The following is a 2201-nucleotide window of genomic DNA, read 5'->3' as shown; positions in this document are numbered from 1 at the left end:
TGATATTTAATGAGTAAATTTTATTTGTCTGGATAGGATTTTCAGTCAGCACGGACTGAAAATATAGCTTCTGTAATTACGTTACTAATTTTTTATACTCATCTAATATGGACTATATTTCAGAATAAAGATAATGAAAAACTAATATTTTCTTAAATGAAACCTTTATGATTATTGCTATCTTTATAGGAATGTATAGATATAGGTATGGATACCAAACCTCTCAGACATAGGGAATGTTATTCATTGAAGAGCTCTACACCTGAGATATTTTTAGGCCAACAGGTTTCCAGGTTGTTGCTATATTTCAGTACCCTTTCATTAAAGAATACCCTTGTGATTGTTCATAATGATAGCACTGCATGAGATGATGAAAAGTCACTGGAGTACATTGGCTTAAACAACATTCGCTTGGTTTTGTTTTTCAGTTTTGCATTCTGTGAAGAGACTGATTATTGTATGTACCTTTGTTTGGCATGATACATAATATGAAAATTCATCAGAAGAAAGAATGCTTTTGAACTTGGTAAGAATTTCTGCTAGACTTCTTAAAGTCCAAAAATCCTAAAGAATTGATCTGGAGAAACCTGTTGGCCAAAGAACATGGAGCTCAGTCCTGGGTCATTGGAGATATTTGTGTGTATTGTGCTGACCTCCAGCTGTGTGGTTGGAAATATATTGTTGATTACCTGCACATGGATGTGCATCAACGAGCATTTGAGAACCTCATTCACACTTATTTTCAGCCTTGCAATTGTCCATCTTGTAAACAGCTTAGTGGTGAACGTCTTGAAGATTGTTTATGCCTTTGGTGTTTGGTTGGATTCAGCCGGCTGCAAAGTTCTCATGTTCACAACAACTTTTACTACTACTCTCAGCATATGGTTCACGTTATATCTTGCTTTACTCTACTGCTTTAAATTGTGTCGAGTGGTGCACCCTCCAGCTGAAGCTGCAAGCAGAAACCTTCGGAAATGTCACTTGGTCCTAGTTTTTGCTCTCTGGTTTGCGGCTTTTGCAATTTGCTCCCCGCTTTTACTATATACAGGAAAGACTGGAAAGCTGAATATAGAAAATGAAACTTACCAGCAGTTTAGCAGTTTAATCTATGCTGAATGCAAGACTGAATACAAAAATGACAAGATAGAGGTTTACTATGGAAAAATATTTCTAGTAGCTATTGATCTTCTCCCACTGCTAATTATGCTCCTTGTTGCTTTCCGAATAGCACACCTCGTCTGGGAACATAAGAAAGCAACATATGGTGGCATATGGATGGGGAATGATGCTTCTGAAACAGAAGTCCTCAGAGCATGTAAACATGTCCTATTATTAATATTGCTTATTACTTCACTCTGGATTTCTTACTTTACTCTGATTTACTGCCTGAAGAATTTTAAAACTTATTACTTTGCACCATCAGTCCTGACAGTTCTGTCTTCAGGATACTCGGCTGTGAGCCCTTATCTTCTTACATTGATTAACTACAAAGTACAAATGAGGTGTTTCTGTTGTAAGGGTGAGAAGACACCAGTTCACCTATCAACTGTTTCTCCTTATGTTTCTCCATATGCTTAGCAAGTGAATTCTTTTTTAAAACATAACTGTGGGTGTATTGAAAAGAAATTGTGGGAAATCTTATGTAGGTTAGAAGCTCTTCTTCACACCGCTCTAGTCAATTATTGAGGGCAAGGTGTGGAGACTGTGGGACTAAGCATGGTGTTTGCTGCAGCGATTATTATTATTCTAATTCAGGGCCAGTTCCAGGGTTTTGAGGGCCCTAAGGCAAGGCACTCTTAATGCTCTCCTTCCCTCAGTCAATCTACCTTTTCACTGCCATTGTCATCATCTACTATTGCTCCTCATCCTATTTCTCATCGTTGCTACAACTTGCTTGACAAGCAGAGAGCCATTGCGTAGTGGCATCTACTGCTTCTCCTTCTAACAACTACCATTGTCTAGGCCAGACGGAGAGACGGGTAAATAAGCAAATTTCAATGGGAAAAAGAAGGAGCAAATCCAGGGGTCTCTTGTGAGTGGGACACTGCTAGGATATGGGTCCTCAGCAGGTGCCCATCTATGCCTACCTTTGATGTTCTCATTTACTAAAAATATATATTGCTTACTCTCTTTTCTGTTAAACATAACTTCATAAATGGCTCGCAAATTTATTATATAACAAATCAGTAATGATAACAACA

General features: G+C 37.9%; 1 protein-coding gene across 1 annotated transcript; it reads left to right on the top strand.

Annotated features, from left to right (window-relative positions):
• The first annotated feature begins 603 nt into the window (after nucleotides 1–603).
• On the top strand, nucleotides 604–1578 carry LOC134400284 (taste receptor type 2 member 3-like). The gene has a single exon (XM_063128598.1). It carries the CDS (start codon nucleotides 604–606, stop codon nucleotides 1576–1578), a length of 975 nt encoding a protein of 324 aa, XP_062984668.1.
• The last annotated feature ends 623 nt before the right edge of the window (nucleotides 1579–2201 follow it).

This window comes from Elgaria multicarinata, chromosome 6 (genome assembly GCF_023053635.1).
Source record: "Elgaria multicarinata webbii isolate HBS135686 ecotype San Diego chromosome 6, rElgMul1.1.pri, whole genome shotgun sequence".
Classification (NCBI taxonomy): Eukaryota; Metazoa; Chordata; class Lepidosauria; order Squamata; family Anguidae; genus Elgaria; species Elgaria multicarinata.
This window is presented reverse-complemented; position numbering and strand designations above follow the sequence as displayed.

Coding starts and splice junctions, on each gene's coding strand:
- LOC134400284 (XM_063128598.1), top strand. CDS start 604: ATGGAGCTCAGTCCTGGGTCATTGGAGATATTTGTGTGTATTGTGCTG.